The sequence below is a fragment of the Rhododendron vialii genome, chromosome 8a, assembly GCF_030253575.1.
Source record: "Rhododendron vialii isolate Sample 1 chromosome 8a, ASM3025357v1".
Taxonomy (NCBI): Eukaryota; Viridiplantae; Streptophyta; class Magnoliopsida; order Ericales; family Ericaceae; genus Rhododendron; species Rhododendron vialii.
The window spans coordinates 8,139,371-8,156,953 of NC_080564.1; the positions used below are offsets into that span (position 1 = coordinate 8,139,371).

Consider the following 17,583-nt stretch of genomic DNA (forward strand, 5'->3'; position numbering starts at 1 on the left):
CGTTAAGCTTTGCAAGCAAGTAGCATGAATGTTTTAATATATGAATCTTACAAAATAAAATGTTCAAATTAATACAATGAACGCTCAGTAAGAATTAATACAATGAACGCTCAGTAAGGTTCATTTGAGGTTTTTCGCCTCGTCTAGACAGAACACATCCTCCTTACCACAAAGATTCTGGTAGGGGCAAAAGGACATCGTTGAGCAAGTTTATGGTGATGCAAATAAAGTTACGAATTAGTACTACTAGCTATTATTATACGGACCCATTTACTGCATCTGTTAAGGGACCCATTTACTATTAGGGTGTGTTTTGGTATTTTCCCTAATTGACAAATAATGCACGTACGTCTCCGTTTGGATCTTGGATCTATGCACACATGTGTACCCTATGCGTCCGGATATGTAAACCAAAAACAAAGCAAAATAAATATGCATCCGATCTGATCTTAAAGCAGTGATAATAATCTCTCTGTCCTTCTATATATATATTTCATATGCTTTGTCTAGTAAACATCCCCATTTGTACATGTCGCTTTTTTCACAAAAAACCCTCAAGAAGCAAAAAAAAACAAACCATATCATAAACCAATAATAAACCTAATCCTCAGCAGAAATTTAAAAAAAAAAAAACGAAACAAAAACAAAAAACTTTTACGGTCATGGCCGTCAAAAAACTCCAGAAAGGAAACCGCGATCGATCTCGCCGGCTACTCAAACCCCAGCTCCGACGTCTTTCCCTTGACGCTCACGCCCCGAGATCGCGAAACAGGCTCCAACCCGAGAGTCAGCTCCAGCTCAACCTCCCCGTCCTCGGCCCGCTCCGACTCCGGCTCGGCGCGGCGCGCGATCGAGGCCACCTCCCGGCTCTCACCGCCCACGGTGTTCGCCTCGGACTGGTGACTCAGAGACGAGTCGTGACTCGTCGACCGGTTCAACTCGTCGTGGCCCGAGTCGGCGTCGCACTTGCGGCTGCTGGGATTGGGCTTGGCGGCCGACTTCTTGAACCGGCACCGGGTCCTGACCCGGTGGAGGTCTTTCGACCCGGATGAGTTGTCCTCCTTGGAGACGTGACGGATGTCGTAGGCCTTTAGCGGCGGCCCGTTGTGGCACTCGGCCGAATCGGACGCTATCGGGGTTATCGGAGCCCCGTTTAGAACGGCTTCCACAGCGTTATGGCAGAGCGACCATGTTCCTGACCAGAGCAACCCGACCGACCCGTATATCGGGTTCACTATCCTCCCACATGCCTCGTACAGTAGTGATCGAAAGATCGCTGTAATCAAATGAACAAAACGAATCATTACACGCTCGTTTATGAGAAAGCTCAAGATGCAGGAATTACATAGTGTTACGGTGATTCCATTTGACCGATTCGGTTCGGAGGGGGTTTCATGAGAAAAGTAAGAAAAGGGTTATCGTTTCTTATGAAATCTCTCGTTTGGAATCTCTCATTTGGATTGACCATTTCAGTGACAAAAGAAAGAGAAAAGTCCAAAAGAAAAAAATGTTTTAATTGGCCTTTTCCTTTCTTATCTCTTCCTTCCTTACCATCCAAACGAAACGTAAGAGTGTACCATGTGAGAAAATACGATTTTTCGGACTGAACAATCCTGTTGGGCTCATTTTGATGAATAAAATCGTTCATTTTTTTTCAAAGTCGTCGAAAACATTATCCAGGCCAAATAACATATCCATCAAGTATAGATTTGACACAAGGACTGAAACACCAAACCGAAATCTTTTGTTAACATAAACGTGCTTCAAACAAATATAGTACTAACTCAAATGTTTACGAACAAGATTTTTAACGCGTAATTTTCCCAACGAGCTCCAAAAAAACAATCCAATCATCAAATGAACACGAAAACAGATCCCAAAAAATACGAAAACGGTGGACGATGTATTTTGAATCCCTCCAACGAACAAGCCAAAAAGGCTCACAAAAGGAGATACAGGACGCTCGAGATTGCTTTTAAAAAGCTAAACTCGCCCGAAGAAACTGGAAAATAATAAGTACACCCATCCGATAATGGTAAGAACCCATGTAGTAAACTACGTGGTTATTTGGCGTACATAGTGCATCGATATACCTAAACGCGATCACTGTAGCATTATCTGCGTACTTACCAGGGCGGAGGTGTTCGGGGCCGGCGTTGACGAGGTTGATAAGTCCGGCGCGGCCGTAGAACTTGGCCAGGAAGACGGTGGCGTTGGCCTGCGACTCGGGGCTCTTGATCCACTGAAGGCACGGCCTGATGCTGCAGTTCTCACTGCATCCCTTCCGGAGTACCCTGCATCCGTTACAGCTCATCCGCATTGTTGCTAGCCACTACTTCCAGTTTAAACTTTCCAAGAGAGAGAGAGAGAAAGAGAGAAATGGCGATATGGTAGTACGGGGGTATATATATATATATAAGCAATGGGGTTTTGGGGAGGAAGGGCGCAAGCTGTTTCGAGAAAACCAGGTTTTCCCACGTTCTAGGGATGTGGGAAACTAATGGCTTTTGGATATTTTATAGTAAAAACGGAGCATTTACCACGCCAGTAGGCGGCGCGTTAGTTCACTCCCGAATGATTGCGGCCGAGCCCCTCTTACCATAGGGCCGTATCCAGGCAACCACACTATCCTCATTCCTCGGGCGCAGGAGTAGAAACGATTTCTACGCAATCCATTTACGGCTATATTCCGATGATGTTATTCGGAAATCCGCTAGCGTTTTGTTCCCACGGATTATAGCAACCATAGATTTACCAATAATTTTTGCTAGGAGTATGTTTTTTCCCATATTCTATTCGCATTTTTTTTGGATATTCTATAATTGTCCCGTCTGAAAAGTAATCACAACCGCAAACTAACCTAGAGATTGAGATGATCGAATTTCTTTTTGCGTACATTTGATTTTGATGATAGGACTTCATGCCTCGTCTTATGGTATTTGAAACGTTCATATTGGAATAAAACGTCATCGAAAGAATTCTTAATAATCGAACAGTATCTTAAATCACTTTGCGGTAAAACTTTTCTTTTTATTAGAAAAAATTCACAAGAGCAAGAATCGGGAGATCGTGTGCAATGCAAAAATTGAGATTGGTAGCGAGTGGCTTTTTGAAGGATTCCTACTGAAGGATGAATTCCTAAGTGCATCTCCAACCCATACTCCATTTCTTCATTTTAAAGGAAAAATATCTCTTTTATTTTGGAGGAGATCGTTTTTTTTTTTTTACACTCATTATCTATAAATTCAAATTCGAAATCTCAAAACGAAAGAGGGCTTTGAGCATGTCAAAAATCTTACTCATAGGGATATGCGTTTGAAACATATTCATTTTATAAATAATATAAGATTACAACACTACAATGAAATCTATTTTTCTACGATACGTTCATCCATTTTAAAATTTCATCCAAACAAATATGGTGGATTACAGCAAAAAAGAGTCCAAGAGTTTTTTCCCTTTTTTGGAACAAAAGCTCTGAAAAGAGTGATCAGAAAGGTGGTTGGGGAGAAATTTTTCGGTGCGTAACGGATATATCTCATGTGGTGTTCGCACGGCACTCTCAAGCCGTCCGATGCTCTTTTGGACAATTCAAATTAAAATCTTCTCTCTTCTCTCATTCCTCCTCTTTATTTCTCCAAATTTGAACCGTCAAAAATTGCATCGGACGTTTTGAACGGTTCAAATGTGCCGAACGAAATACAACATGTTATCACACCCGACACTGAAAAATTTCAGAGGGGGGGAGGGGGGCCAGGTGGGCGGCCATTGGGATTGGGCGTGGGGAGGGCGGGTGGCATGCAACGGGGGGGTTTCCCAAAGTGAAGTGCGCGTGGCGTCCACGTGAAGCTGTCAGGGGTGCGGTCGAATCGCCACGTATCGTGGAAACGGAGCGCGGGGCCCACGCAACCGCGTTCTCTCTCGCTCCTGGTTTTCGGGAAGGAAGTCAGTCAGTCGTGTTTCGTGACAAACGAAAGCTACTGTACCACACAAAAAAAGCCCGCTTTTTGGGAACTCAAAACCGGTGACCGGTTTCTGGTTTCTCGGATTTGGGTCTCTGTGGGCGCACAACGGGCAACGGGTGGGGACCAGTGGTTTTATTAATTAGTCCTCATGCTTATCCCATAAGCCAGGACACACAACTTCCACCTAATCATATCAATATATTGTACTTTTTGTACAATAAGACTTGAACTAGTGGGGTACTAATTTGTAGAACAAAAAAACCTTATTGATGGAAATTACAAGGACTTTGCTACACGTACGGACGGGAGCCACCGATGGGCAAGCGTGGGCCCCGCATGAATGATTTGAACAGTTTTTAATAATTTTACAGAATAAAATCAAAGGCTCTCATGAAAATTCAGCTCGATCGGATTTTTCATTTTTTTTCTCAAATTTGGAAAAAGAATGAAAAAATAGAGAATTGGTTCGAGCACCTGCATATATCAGATTGAGCCGATTTTTTACGAGCTCATTCGATTATTATTTTTTAATTATTAAACGACTTGGATCATCCTTATAGGACCCCAAGTGCCTTTGGTGGCTCCCGTCGATGGCATTAGACTTTCCGAATTTACAATGACCTCCTTGATAGGTAGTAATTTACAAGGACTTCTCCAAAACGTTCTTTTAGTGGGGGTTTATTTATTTATTTATTTATTTATTTTTACGGTGTTGGGATACTGTCGCATGGTACTTCAACCTTCCTACTAGTTCTGTAACGACCCTGATTTTTGGTAAATAAAAATTTCGTTAAATATTTAAATTTTATTTTAACTACTTGGATTTGCTACTAAAAATTTCTTTTTAATTTTAATAATCCGTCATAATTAGATTTGAGACTTATAAAATTATATTTTTCACGCCGGAACAATCTAGTCATTTTCTAAAAACAAGTATGCTTATAAAAGCACTTGTATATTTTCCTAACGAGTTAGATAAAATCTTTAAATTATATTTCTTGGCTAGAAATCCTACTTGGCAAGTAGAATTAGTTTCCAACCAATTCGTTAGAAAACCTTAATTACCGTTTCAATCTAGTTACAATTTCCTAATCCTAGATGGACCTTTTTGACCGTCTTTGAGCCTTTTGAACCCCCGAACCCTAATTGAACCATTAGACTATAGGAGTAATCATTTTATTCCTATGTTTAGTCATTTCACTTTACCTAGCATCATTACTCACCCTACCTATTGGATAATAAAGGCAAGGGAAAACTTTAACCTTTGGTCCATAAATGTTAGGGAAAATATTATCCCTTGGACAATAGATTTCCATGACTAGTCATATCAAATTATTACCAATATCCATTTACCCCTTGGTCCATAATTGTTAGGGGAATTTTTGTCCCTTGGTTATTAGACCTTTGACTTGCCTAAATGCATGACAAGACAAGTCATACAAGAATCCCATCATTTTGCTTTCAAAAGAAGCAACCTTAGACTTGCCATAATGAGAACCTAGATTTGACTAGTCATTCAAGCCCATACTTACCTTCTTTAACCAATGGTTAATAAATGCTAGGAGAATTTTTGACCATTGGTTAATAGCAATTAAGTTGCCAATAAAGCCTTGATTTGACAATACAAAATCATGGGCTAAGGAATCTCATCATTTTGCTTCCAAGGAAGCAAGGCTAGCTTTGCCATGCATGCACACCTATGTTCTAGTCTTAAAATCCTAGACTTACTTTCCTAGATTTTCTTGGATGTATATAGATACAAGAGAGAGAGAGAGAGAGAGAGAAAGAGAGAGAGAGAGAGAGAGAGAAAGGCCGGATGGAGAGAGTGGGGTGGAGTGTGTGCATGAGTATTGATTACTTACACAAGCAACATTTATAGCCTTAAGCCTATTTTTTTGACTACATGCCAACCCATTCTAGTCTTCCAAAGTACAAAGCTAGCCCATGATTATATTCTTTCTTGCAAGCAACCTCCCCATAGACTTGACAAGTCCAAAACCCTTCATGATGACCTAAGATTTGGCCTACAAATGGAAGTGACAAGTCATGGAAGACTTTGCATGCTTTCAAGCTTGATTGGACATGACAATGGAGCAAATCCATGGGAGGAAGGAGAGAGAGGGGGGCCGGCCATAGAGGAGGAAGGAGGAGCTCAAGTGTTGGCTATAAATAGCACCCCATGCCTTCCATTCAATTCACACCATCACTTCTTGCTCTCACTTCTCTCTAGAAACCATTTCTGTTTTTCCAGGCAGCTTACTGTCCTCCACGAATCTCTATTTTTCTCCTGCTTAAAGTAGTTTTTAGAACCAACTCCCTTCGAGGAAGTTGTAGAGCACTTCGAAACCTTCAAGTTAGACCCAAGAACCATCCAAATCGGTGAAGAAATGACAAAGATATTGGCATCCGAAGTTCAGTAAAAATCTCGGATTTCCATTTCCAGACAGCATACTGTCTCTGCCTTTATCACCATTTTTCTCCTACCTAAAATAGTTTCTAGGATCAACTTCCTTCACGAAAGTCGTAGAGCACTTCGAGAGCTTCAACTTTGACCCAAGAACGATCGTATTCGGCCAAATATTGACCGAGTTACTGCCATCCAAAGTTTGGTCCAGATTTGCAAGTTTCACCGCCCGTAGAAATCTTCCAACTAGCTTATTCGGCCCCGACTAAGTTTCGGATCAAGGTAGATAAATCTCTACTCATTCTCCCTAGTATAACTTTAGTTATTTTGCTTATGATAAGGCAAGTTAAAGTATTAGGAATAAATAGCAAGCTCGTTTTACAAAATCTTGAAATGACATTACGATCATGTAGATTTTCTCTATTCACTTCCCTAAGTATAAGTATAACCTCTTGTTCCCTAAACTCTACGTATAGAATCGTATGTTAGATAGTAGAATGCTATTGATTCAAGGTATCAATATCCTTATTGTTTTCCTTAAGTAGATAAGGTTATCTATTGTTTAGTTTCAAGTAGATAAGGTTATCTATCGTTTAAAATGCATGATTGTCAATAAGTTTATCTCACTAATGGAGGTATGAACATGTTGGATAAATGACTTTGTCTTAAATAAACATATGTTGTATTGAATTTCTCAAAAAGTAAGATATAACGATTTTCGAAAGATAAGATTTTAACGCTTGAATTGAAGTATTCATATTTTGATCTTTTCGAGCATGCTTAGCAATATAGAATTGGATGATCTTGTTAGATTACAATGAATGATTTATGGTTGCGTATGTGAAAGGTCCTACCGCGGAGTCTATGCATGAGAACGAGACACGAAAATCGAGAAAATAGAAACATGACACCTAGGGTGTGGTTAACAAGAAAAATGTGTTTCGAAGGAGGAAATATTTGTGAAACTACATAATGACCGATTTTGATGGCATTATGTGAGATGTGTGTGTGTGAATGTGTGCCAATGGGAACCCGGGACGGCGGAACCATTGTGAGGATACTCGGGAACCCGGAACGGCGGAACCGAGGTTGGGTGTGTAGCTTGGTTATCCGCGGAGAGGAGCCAATGCAAATGTGTGCCAATGGGAACCCGGGACGGCGGAACCATTGTGAGGATACTCGGGAACCCGGAACGGCGGAACCGAGGTTGGGTGTGTTAAAAACGGATTTTGAAAATGTTGATTTGGTGATGAAAAGTGAAAATGGAGACACGGTCTACGATGAGTTGCGTAGGAGAAACACAGAAAAAAAAACATGGACACCAACGATACTTGAATAGTGAATGTGGATGTGTGATTGTTACTATTCGTCGTATATGATTTACTGTTTGTAAGTTATGAGTTAGTGGGTAGGGTTTACTCTATTGAGCGTTGTAGCTCACGGTGTTGCCTTTTTGGTGACCCTGACATATTATATGGGTGGCGACGCCGGTATAATGTGTCAGATTTCTTAGATGAACAGGATAAGATGTACACCGTGGAAGCTTTTGGAGCAGAGGAGCTTGCTAGGATGGAAGAGCAAACAGAGTAGTATTAGGAACCCTAGTTTCCTTCCTTGTTGAATAAATGTACCTTTTCCTTATGATGTATTTATGATGTAATAATGAGCCAGACTCTCTTTATTATATAATAAATGCCTCATTTAACGTACCCAAAATTGGGGGCGTTACAAGTTCAGTTGTTCAATGAAAAAGGATCAAGATGCTTTTTAATACGAGTTCGTTCGGCTGAGCATACCATAAATGTTTTAGTCCTGCTATGTGAATCTATCTCAAGTCCCACGCAATGATCGAAAAGTCTTTTATATTGTGGATTTTTTTTTAACATGCCTTGTGAATAATTAGCTCAGCTGGACATCGAATTAGAGTTTACTTAGTTCATCCAAATTTTGAATTCTGAATTCACAATATAGAATTTCGTATAAAAAAATAGACAAATTGGTTAAGCAATTATCATATTTGATTGAACTCATTTATTACACGAAGGATTCAAAGTTCATTCTCCTCAAAATGAATGGTTTCGAGTATTTGTCGGGAGCGAGGTGAGCCCCACGCACATGGAATCTGTACATTATCAATCCCCACCCCAAGACCAAGGGGTACCCGTAGAATTTTTTTAGTCTTTGAATGCATGCATCCGACTCTTACCACTCCCGTTTTTTCAATGAGAAAAATATGTGGTGGACTAGTGTTAGAAAAAAAGGTGTATCTTCCACGACTCTCATCTGTACTTTTAAAATACTACAATAAAGCACATTCAAAACCACACGAAATTAAATTTGATTTAGGCCTCGTTCTGCTAAATAAATTATTTGACTTGTTTTTTTTTGTCCTTATACCAAGTTTTTTTCGCATTTGTTAATTTTTCGTCGATTTTTTTGAGGATTATTGTTCTTTCATGACGAGGGGAATCTAAAAAGTAAAAAATTACAATCAAAATCTAATTTTTTTGAATAAAAACGAAAATAAGCAGTAAGCCAATTTTTTCGTATTTATTCAAAAAAAAAATCGATTGTAATTGTTTACTTTTTAGATTCCTCTCGTCATGACGAAGCAAGAATTTTCAAAAAATTAACGAAAAACTAACAAATGCGAAAAAAATTTAAATAAGGACAAAAAAAAAAGTCAAATGGCTTATTTAGCCGAATGAGGCCTTATAGGAGCACCAGTTTCCATAACTTTTGAATCGTACATCTGTAACAATTTTTGCTAGCTGATTTGTTAATTCTACAGTAGTTTAATCATGTGGCTCAAAAAATTGACCTCGAGTTGTACAGTTGTTGTTTAAATTTTGTTACATATTATTCTATTTTCGACTTTTCTCGATTGTGAGACAACGTTAAAGTGGGTTCTCACAACTTTCTAGAATCATTTTTTATGAATTTAAAGTTATGACAAACACTCCAACAAGGTGGTATTTTTTATTTTTATTTTTGATAACCCAACAAGGTGGTATTAAAGTTTACACGTTTCCCTACAATTCATATATATTGCAAATAGTAATATTTTTAGTTGAAAAGGTGCATATAAAGACTATTCATCCCATTTCCAGCTCAAACATCTAGAAGCTAGTTTTCAACAAGTACAATATATCTTAGGAAATTGATAATGTCAAAATCCTTTTTGTTTCTGTCAAAATTTTGTTGGTTCTTGTCAAAACTCAATATTTTTTCTTTGATTGCATGACTTAATTGCCCTTCGCTACACCACTTGCGTTACGAAAATGCCTCTTGAAATCTCTTAGGAATATTTTAACGTTCTTTTGGCATTCCACCATAGCGTGAACTTTTTATTTTTTTAAGAATACCAAAGTTTCAAACTTGAGAGAAGGGGAGGTTGCATATAGAGCAACTATTTTTAGTTCCATGATTTCAAGCAAAATTATGATGGAGAAAAACTTTTTTATGGGGTGTCTCGTAAATAAGTGTTTGCTGAGCTCAATCGCGAACGTCTGAAATATTTTTGGACGGTCCAGATTGAAAACTAATTTTGACCGGTTAAAATTGAAAAACAATCTCAATTATTATTGCATGAATGGACGGCCAAAATTGCGCGGAGCCGTGAAGCCATGAATAAGTTTTTCGCAATTTTGATCCCAAGTGAGAACAACCCATATAAATTCGATCAAAGCAAAGCAACCCATCTAACAACCCATGTTTTCAATTCCTCCTGTTTACAATCATATCCTCCAAGTTTAAATGTTACAGATCAATCAAAGGCAAGCAAGTCCACCCAAATTGAAAAAGATACTCGTATCTAACAAACAGTAGAAGAGCATACTCTTATATTTTAAAGCTAAAAAATATCCTTTAAAAAAAAAAGCTACAAAATAACAGTAACTGAGTTGCACCATTTTAAAGTTGATAAACAGTAGCTTCGTTGGACCTTAACGAAGCTCTAGACTCCAGTATTCTCGAAAAAAGAGAGTTAAAGCTCTGACGGTGATGAAATGTCAAAAGAACGTTAAAAAACTTCCAAGGAATTTTAATGGGCATTTTCGTAAAATAAGTGGTGCAGTGGATGACAATTAAGTCATGCAATGAAAGGTAAATATTGAGTTTGGCAGGAACAAAAGGGATTTTGGCATTATCAGCTCCCTGTATGTTATCCTATTTTCTTCCCAAAAGTTTAAATTAGGATTTTTTGTGCAAAGATACTTATCTCTTGTTTCCACTAAACCAACTGTGGTATTAGAGCTTGCACGTACCAAAAGATCTCATAATAAATGACGCATAAATATATTCTCAATAATACTGATTTATATTCTTGGCTACAAAATATGAAAAACTATTCTTGTTTTATCAAAAAGAGTGAAAAATCAAACCTAGAGATGAGTCTCTATATCTGGAATATCAAAATTGATTTCAGAGACCCAAAAGAACTTAGCCGGACCTTTATTTCAAGATGTTTTTCAGTTCTACACGTGGACCATGTTGTATATAGCCTTGGTGAATTCGAGGTCCGGTCTTGAAAGCTTCTTTTTTTTTGCTGGTTGTCAATCTGTGTTACAGAATTATCATCGTGTGGAAAAACTCTTGTGCACCTCGATACTCATATTTCCTGATATGGTTCGTGTGTGTGGATTCTAGATTTTGATTCGACTATGGTTTTTATTTGAAATCCTCATGAGTACCGAATGCAATAAATCCCGTAAAAGGAGCTCTCAAGGCAAAAAGTATTTAGATTTTGAAGAAGCTCATGAGAGGAAAAGGATAGTTTTTGAAAGGGTCTCAAAATGATAAGATTGCCTGAACACACTTGGAATGCTGGTGTAGGGAGAATATACTATTATGCTTGTCTTGAGACAAAAATGTGGCCATGATTGGTGCAACTTGTGTTGGTTTATGCGTGTAAATGGGATTAGGATACGACACTAGATTGACTCGGATTTCGGCACATTGTATTCCCAACTTCTTGCAAATCGCAATCAAGAATAGTAGTACTATCATTTTTGTCTTTTGTTACAAAACTACACGAGGTAAGAATTGTCATTGGTGCGTTCATACTTGATTGAAATCCATTGGATCGGTATTTGTTTTTGTTTTTAAATCTTTGATTATCATTTTATTTCTTTTGAAACAGCTGATTCTATGTATGAATATACAGGAGATTGCGAGTGTCGCTGTTTGCGTCAGGCTCAACGTCTGAGTCGGGGTGAATGACATTGACTGCCTTGTATTTTTCTCGTTTACAATAGTTAGATGATTAGTTTGGTTTTGCGCAAGATATTTGTAATGAATTCCATTATGTAAGTGCCGATGCGCAATTATTAAATATCCGCCCTGTCCCAATTTAACAATCCTTTTTGGAAATTACTACGAATTTTCAATTGATTATATCTTGTAATTTATAATGTTTTATGTGATTTTAAAAATCTTTGTATCATAAAACTAATCAAGATCTATCAAACAAGATTCATATTAGATATAAAATTTATTACTAATTTAAAACTAGGTTTTTATCTAATTAAAATAAAATGAGAGACTGTTAAATTGGGATGGAGGGAGTACTAATCTTCTCCATTTTGTATATATAAAAAAAAGAAGTACTCCACACATCCATTTTTTTTTTATTTTATAATTAGCCATTTAGGTATCTTGCCGAGCTTACGCGGATCTTGGTTAATGTTGAGGAACCAATCATGCCGTTTACTAGCAGGAGGCCTATTTAAAGCCTGAAAGATTTCGAACCTCAAGTCTTAGGAGTTAGGAGGGGGCAAACCCATAAATTAAAGGTCTGGACTAGCAGGCCAACCCCTTAGAGTTGCTCCACACATCCGTTTGGTAGCATTTCTTAGTTATACCACATCACTATCTACAGAGGATATGCATATCGTGTCGGGAGTCGCAGCTAAAATCTACCGCGTGCAGGTGATACTAGGAGTAGGTTAACCCAACAAGAAGCTACCCCCTCATTGGAATCAACAACTATTTTGAAAACCAATTCCACGTTTTTTAGTATGTCCACTAGACTAGATGAACTGCATTCAGACGACGACAGGAACTTCAATAATAATCACGAAGTTTGGTGCCTACTTGCTCAAATTATCAACTTATATCAGCAATTTTCTCCATGTGACCAGGAATTTGTTAATTTGTTACTTATTGAATGCTTCAACCATATTCTGATCATAATTTATGCGTGTACTATTGGATGTTGATGCAAATGAAGATTTTAAAATATATTATTTTAATTTAACCACTAGTACTCTTGTTTTTTTTTTCCAACGAAAGTCAGTATTGTAAGAATATTTTTTTTTAAAAATTGTTAGAATAATTAGATTAGCACCACAAAAAATGAGTTCCTCTTGACAGCTAACTGCCCTTCTGATGCCTTGTTGATTTTCTTCAAAGAAGTAAGTAAATTTACCAAGGAAAGAAGTACGAGGATGTCTCTGGATTCTGAATTATCACAGGAGAATTATTCTAATGCTTTGCTCCTTTCTCATTTCAATTTTTTTTTGTTTTTTTACTTCTACGCCATTCACGTGTTTTCGTTGGTGATTCTTTATTAACATTTTTATTTATTTGCTACTGTTTGGACATATATACTGTACCTCTATTCAAAAAAAAAATTAATTTTTTAAAATGTTAAAAATATTGACTAAGAAGGGAAAATATGCAAACCTATATAATATTTTCATCTCAAAAACTTATCTCAAAACTGACATCCAAACAAGGTGGTACGTTTTCTTGAGCTAAGAAGATGTTAAAAAAAACTAGTATTGGCTTCATTGAAATGACCATAAGTTGTATTTTCAAGGCTTTTAAATTACTAGTTGAAATGCACGCAAGTTGGTTCAGACGCCCAATTGTTGGGAGAGAAAAAAGGCATTTTGTATTTCCTCCTACGTTGATAAAATCAATCAACATCCAAAAGAAATAAAGGAAGTGACCTACTAAGGCCCTGGCCCAATTCGAAAAATGGCCCAGGATACCTATTGGGCCGCGATAAATGATGGTCCACATTCAGCCCATCCACATCCCACTATCAAGTTCAATCCCCACCGTCCAAAATTAGGGCAAAACATCGCCTTTCTTCTCCCAACCTTTCTTAGCAATCCTTTTGCCCAGAAAACCCAATTCTCTCTCTCTGGAGCTGAAGCCGAAGCTCTAGGGCTTTCATACTTCAACTTGATTCAGCCTTCTCCGCCTCTAGAGGTAGATGTCTAATCGATCACTCCTTTGCATTTACAGTTTTGCCTATGCTTTTTTATTCCTCCATCCATCATTTTGTCGAAAATCGAAGTCTCTGCTTTGTAATATAACAGAAGTGCTATACGCATTCTAGTCTCAGCTAATAAAAAATCTTTATTGGTGGGGATTGTGATGGCCCTGATGGGTCTAATCAAGCCACGTGTATGTATGTTTATGGGTATCTCTGAGTGAAGGCGATTTTGATTCTGGTTAAGTTAAGGGGTTTAATTTCTTGAATGGTTTTGTATTGTGGGGGGAAGTGCGATTCTCTTTGAATGCTGTGGAAAATGAGTATTAATTTGGTGATGTTGCTGGTTTGCGTGTGAGGTTACGATGGTTGGAGTTCTGTAGGTTTTCTGCTCTCTCCTGGTTTTCTAGCAGCATCTGTTGATTGGGTACTGTGTAAATGCCATTTTTCTCGTGGTAGCAATGTATATGGTACAATTCGGGTTGCTTTTACTGTAGAATGTGACAATAAGAATCTTTAATTCCTTGCAAATTGGATTATGACTAGAGAGACTGTATTCCAGCCGGAAGGTATTGATGAGATATAGTATTGGAATTTTTTCTATTGGGTATATTTACTATATATTGTCATCGGGTCTCATATAACCATAAGGGCATTCTGAAGTCCATTCTCTTAGTCTCCCAGAGCACTTTATGCCCTTGTTTATTCTCTTTAAGGGCTGCAGCTTATTAGAACTTTACTGTTCGTGATTTTTATGGGTTTATTTGTGGAAGGAGCAGGTAAATTTTCAGAATATTGTGTAGTATTACACTGCATTTAGTAGACGGAAATGGGTGTTTCGTGTCAACACTTCATGGGAGAACTTTTTTTTTTCTTTTTTTTTTTTTTAAAAAAAAAATTCAATACAATTATAGGCTTTATAGCTATCATGTAAATGGAATCCTATTTGGTAATGTTAGGACAACACCAGTAGTTGGGTGGGCCAACGTGGACACTAAATGCAGTTTCAATTCATGAAAGGGACAAACTTAAAAAACAGACAATCCTCATTTGAGCTGTCGAGGGCCCTCGCAGTCATTTTAGTTCAATGGTACACTAAATGCTTCATTTAAGCTGAAATCGCGGTGATGCATAGTGTGATATTCTGAATCGATTCCAGCTCTCTGCTGCTTTTTAGAGTAATGACTAATGAAAGATTGGGTAGATGCATTGGAAAACTTGTAATTTGCAACTATGAGTATCATTAGTTATAAGTTGTATAATACTTTGGGTTAGTCTTTAATCCAAGTGAGATGAATCACTCTATTTTGATGTTTAAAATGTAAATTTTACTGTAAATATTTAAATATTGTATTGGGATTTCAGACTAAGTACAATCACTATTATTCAATGCTTGTTAATTTTTGAAGTGTTCATTTTGTTTTCAAATCTTCTGTTGTGAATTTATCTTTGACCCGTCTTCTTACTTGTCTATCCCAGATTTGTCAAGATGTACACGTCAAGGAAGAAGATCCACAAAGACAAGGATGCTGAACCCACTGAATTTGAGGAGACAGTTGCCCAGGTTAGTTTTTTTTGTTCGTGTTGAGATTACAATTCTGATTCACTGGAAATTGAAAGAGTATATGATGCCTTCATCTATTTGCAGGCAATATTTGATTTGGAAAATACTAACCAAGAGCTTAAGAGTGATCTGAAAGACCTTTACATTAATTCAGCACTGTAAGGGTTTACTCCTTGCTTCTATGCTTAATCTATTAATCAAATGGGCTATATGTGCACAGTAAAATGATAAATTATTCTCTCTTTGCAGTCAAATTGACGTAGCTGCAAATCGCAAAGCTGTTGTCATTCACGTTCCCTATAGATTGAGAAAAGCTTTCCGGAAGATTCATCTTAGGCTAGTCAGAGAACTTGAGAAAAAGTTCAGTGGGAAGGTGAGAGTCGGTATTTGTATGGGCATATAATCTTATTAGCTTAATGAAGGGGTCAAGATCTACTGTGCCAATGAAAAAAATGTATATTTCTGTCGTAACATGAGAAGTTTATTTCTTAATTCTAACAGTAGGCTGGACAACCTATTTTGTTTGTTCCTTTCTGGTAGTTGTGCCTTAGGTTGACCAAGAAATTATGTGCTATCAGAGTTTTGTGCTTAGGAATAATATTAGTTCTTTTGATTGGTGGGGAAAATTGAAGAAATTATTTCATTAAATTTTGTTATCTAATTTCTCCTGTTAAGGGGACGGTTGGGACATGTAGAGTGTGTTACTGTGTTGCCTACTATTTAGTTAGAAATCTGTACACGGTAGATGGAGAGTGTAGAGAGATCTGGATGCTGGAGTAGGTTTCTTAGTTTTTTACTTTCAAGTCTTTTCTTTTTTTTATCGGAGTTTTACTTTCAAGTCTGTTTCCCCTGTTTTGACATCTGGTTTACATTACATTGATATTCATTCGGTGAAACACGGAACATTTTTTTCAAAGCTGGTTTGATTACTGTATATTACTCGTAATACTCTCTGATTTGGAGTTGGGACTGAATGTTTCAGGATGTTGTTGTCATTGCCACCCGAAGAATAATGCGACCGCCGAAGAAAGGTTCTGCTGCACAAAGGCCCCGCTCCCGGACTCTTACATCTGTCCATGAATGCATGCTGGAGGATGTTGTGTATCCTGCTGAGATAGTTGGAAAGCGCATCAGATACCGAATTGATGGGTCCAAAATAATCAAGGTAATTAATCGCAAGTATTCTGGCCGTGAGAAGACATGAAATTTATCCTTTTGCTATCATTTTGTTGCGACAGTTTCACAAGACGCATCCACAATCTATTTGATTTTGTTTATTTTCCTTTGTTGTTCGATGATGGTGATGCAACCATCTGCTTGCTTTGTGACAGATATACTTGGATCCCAAGGCACGCAATGACACCGAGTACAAGCTGGAGACGTTTTCTGGAGTTTATCGGAAGCTTTCTGGCAAGGATGTCATCTTTGAATATCCGATTACAGAGGCTTAAGATCTGTTGTTACATGAGATTTTCCCTGTTCTTGTTTAAGACTCGCATGATTCCATTTTGCTGAAAGTATTTGCGATTTTGTTGCAGAGATTTGGATATGAGGTTTTTTTTTTCCGTGTATGACCGGGGATTAAAGTTACTACTTCCTTGTCTTGGTTAAATTGTCGGGAAATGTGATTGTTGAAAGCTTAATACTTCTGTGAGAAGTAAAGTTTTTGTTCTCTTTCCAGCCGGAAAATGAGTCGTCTTAACTCTTAAATAGTGATTATTTACTGAGAATACTTGGACAATAGCCTGAATTCACCCTTATACATTACAGTTTTTGCTAATAAGAATTGTTCAAATCATTGCAACGTTTGAATTCCATGGAGTGGTTAGAGCGGCTGCTCTGGGGCTGATTGTCCTCTGTGGGCGATGGGAAATTGAGATTATCCTGGTAAAATATTCATGCATTTTTGCTCAAAAATGTTCAAGATTATTGGTGATTGTCCTCGGGGGGTGATGGGAAATTGAGATTATCCTGGTAAAATATTCATGCATTTTGCTCAAAAATGTTTAAGATTATGGTCAATTTTGGGTCCTAATGAGTCCACTTTAATACTAGTAGTTATCTTTCACATTTTAGACCTCCAAATCATCAACCATTTACCGAAGATCAATCTCTTCCTGACGACCATCAACCATTTCAAAAATCATGTCAACCAATATAAGACCATCAACCATTTCAAAAATCATATTAAACTGGCTTTTCTAGGAGGTTGATCACTATTAACTTTTGGCACTCTAAATTCAAGGAGTGATTTTCAACTCAACCGAGGGTTAGTAGTGTATCCACCTGCTGATCCTCAACAAACCATGGACTAAAAAGAGAGTGGATATAAAAAAATGAGTCTGAAAATTAATTCCCAAAGTGAACTCGGAAATGGTCCAAAAATAGAATAACTAGAGTCCATTTCCAGTAGAGAGGAGGTTGTCTC

At 37.7% G+C, this 17,583-nt stretch overlaps 2 protein-coding genes across 2 annotated transcripts; one reads left to right on the forward strand and one right to left on the reverse strand.

The window, feature by feature from the left end:
* Nucleotides 1-458: 458 nt before the first annotated feature.
* LOC131298473 (LOB domain-containing protein 41-like) lies at nucleotides 459-2,664 on the reverse strand. Its single transcript, XM_058323953.1, has 2 exons — nucleotides 2,131-2,664; nucleotides 459-1,276 (listed from the first exon to the last, which is right to left on the reverse strand). The coding sequence occupies exons 1-2, from the start codon at nucleotides 2,318-2,320 to the stop codon at nucleotides 711-713; spliced, it is 756 nt and encodes a 251-aa protein (XP_058179936.1). The 5' UTR covers nucleotides 2,321-2,664; the 3' UTR covers nucleotides 459-710.
* Nucleotides 2,665-13,431: 10,767 nt separating this feature from the next.
* LOC131298964 (small ribosomal subunit protein eS7-like) lies at nucleotides 13,432-16,844 on the forward strand. Its single transcript, XM_058324475.1, has 6 exons — nucleotides 13,432-13,587; nucleotides 15,071-15,155; nucleotides 15,240-15,313; nucleotides 15,405-15,528; nucleotides 16,138-16,320; nucleotides 16,487-16,844. The coding sequence occupies exons 2-6, from the start codon at nucleotides 15,081-15,083 to the stop codon at nucleotides 16,604-16,606; spliced, it is 576 nt and encodes a 191-aa protein (XP_058180458.1). The 5' UTR covers nucleotides 13,432-13,587; nucleotides 15,071-15,080; the 3' UTR covers nucleotides 16,607-16,844.
* Nucleotides 16,845-17,583: the final 739 nt, after the last annotated feature.